Here is a 1,682-nt window from a genome sequence, read left to right on the forward strand (position 1 = left end):
TCAGCTTCTCCAAAATCGATACATTTGAGCGAAGGGCCCAGGTAGGACCTCCTGTATAGGTCCACATCTATGATTTCTTACTAGAGGGTCCAGATCATTAACCTGTGGCCCCCCTGCTTGTCTTCCGGCACTATCCCCTCTTTCAAGTATCGGAGGATTTGGGTCATCCAGCATGGTCCAGGTGTTTCTAGCTGGCAACCATATCTTCCAATATTGATGGTCGCTTGATAGTCTCCACCTTGACGTCCTTTGCCAAGTGGTCGAAGGCCAACGATGCTAGCTTGCTTAGGGCATCGGCTTTCTCGTTTAGCCCCCGGGAAATGTGTACGACTTCAGCTTCTTTAAAACTCTGCAACAACTCTTTTGTCTTTTTCAAGTATTCAATCATTTGTGATCCTTGGCTTCGTAGTCTCTTTTAACTTGGTTGGCTACTAACAGCGAGTCCACGTGAGCTCTAATGGTTGCACTGGGATTATTTTTGCCATGCTTAGCCCTGCTAACAGGGCTTCATATTCAGCCTCATTATTGGTGCTGGGAAAGTTCAGTCGCACGGCGTACATTAATTCTATCCCCACGGGGCTGATGAGAATGAGCCCCGCCCCACTCCCATCTTCATTTGAGGCACCATCTATGTAAAGGTTCTAAAGGGGTCTTCCAGGTCCATCGAAACTTTGACCTCAACAACTTCACGGTGGTCTTCTAAGGACATGGGCTTTTCATTCTCTGGCGCCTGAGCCTCAGTAAGGAAGTCGGCTTTGACTTGTCCCTTGAAAGCCACCCGTGGCTTGTATTCAATTGTGTGATCCCCCAGCTCTATTGCCCATTTGGCCAACCTGCCCGAGATCTCAGGCTTCATCAATATTCGCTGAAGGTGTTTATCGGTTAGAACCCGAATCACATGGGCTTGGAAGTATCGCCTCAATTTCCTTGCTGTATATATTAGGGATAGTACCAAGTTTTTGATGGGAGAGTACCTTTCTTCTGGGCCTTTCTGCGTACGGCTGACGAAGTATATGGGTATTTGGGCCTCTTTTCTTTCGACTATGAGTACGGAGCTGATCGTTTTGTCCGTGTGTGGGAGGTAAAGGATTAATACCTCTCCCGGCTGCGGTGCCATGATTACAGAGAGCTTGCAAAGATGGGATTTTAGCTCTTGGAAAGCTTAATCAGCTTCTGTATCCCAGCAGAATTTGTTCTTCTTCATGCTTCTTCTCAAGACAACCATAATGAGAGGGTTCTTTCTGCTATTTTTAAAAGAAAGCGGTTGAGAGCGACCAATGTCCCATTAAGCCTTTGTACTTCTTTGATGTTCTTTGGAGGTTCCATTTGAATCAATGCTTCTAACTTTTCGGGATTCTCCTTAAACCTTCTTTGGTGACTAGGACTCCCAGGAAATTTTCCTCTTCGACCCCGAAATTTCCTAGGGTTAAGCTTCATGTTGGCTCACCGGAGGGTGTTGAAGGTTTCTCTTATGTCGTCAAGCATATTGTCTTTGTTCGCACTTTTTATGACCATGTCATCTACATAGATTTCCACGATCCTCTCCCTTTGTTGATCGAACAATTGGTCCATGAAACGTTGATACGTGGCCCCCGCATTCTTCAACCCGAAGGGCATTTTGGTGTAGCAAAACGTTCCCTCATTGGTGTAAAACGTTGTATTTTCTTCGTCTTTAAGGTTCA

The 1,682-nt window shown here is 46.0% G+C and overlaps 1 protein-coding gene across 1 annotated transcript; it reads right to left on the minus strand.

The window, feature by feature from the left end:
- Positions 1 to 628: 628 nt before the first annotated feature.
- LOC143568232 (uncharacterized) lies at positions 629 to 1,117 on the minus strand. Its single transcript, XM_077054433.1, has one exon. It carries the CDS (start codon positions 1,115 to 1,117, stop codon positions 629 to 631), a length of 489 nt encoding a protein of 162 aa, XP_076910548.1.
- Positions 1,118 to 1,682: the final 565 nt, after the last annotated feature.

This window comes from Bidens hawaiensis, unplaced genomic scaffold (assembly GCF_021521415.1).
Source record: "Bidens hawaiensis isolate Kalapana, Puna unplaced genomic scaffold, B.hawaiensis_p1.1 tig00023849_1, whole genome shotgun sequence".
In the NCBI taxonomy this organism is placed as follows: domain Eukaryota; kingdom Viridiplantae; phylum Streptophyta; class Magnoliopsida; order Asterales; family Asteraceae; genus Bidens; species Bidens hawaiensis.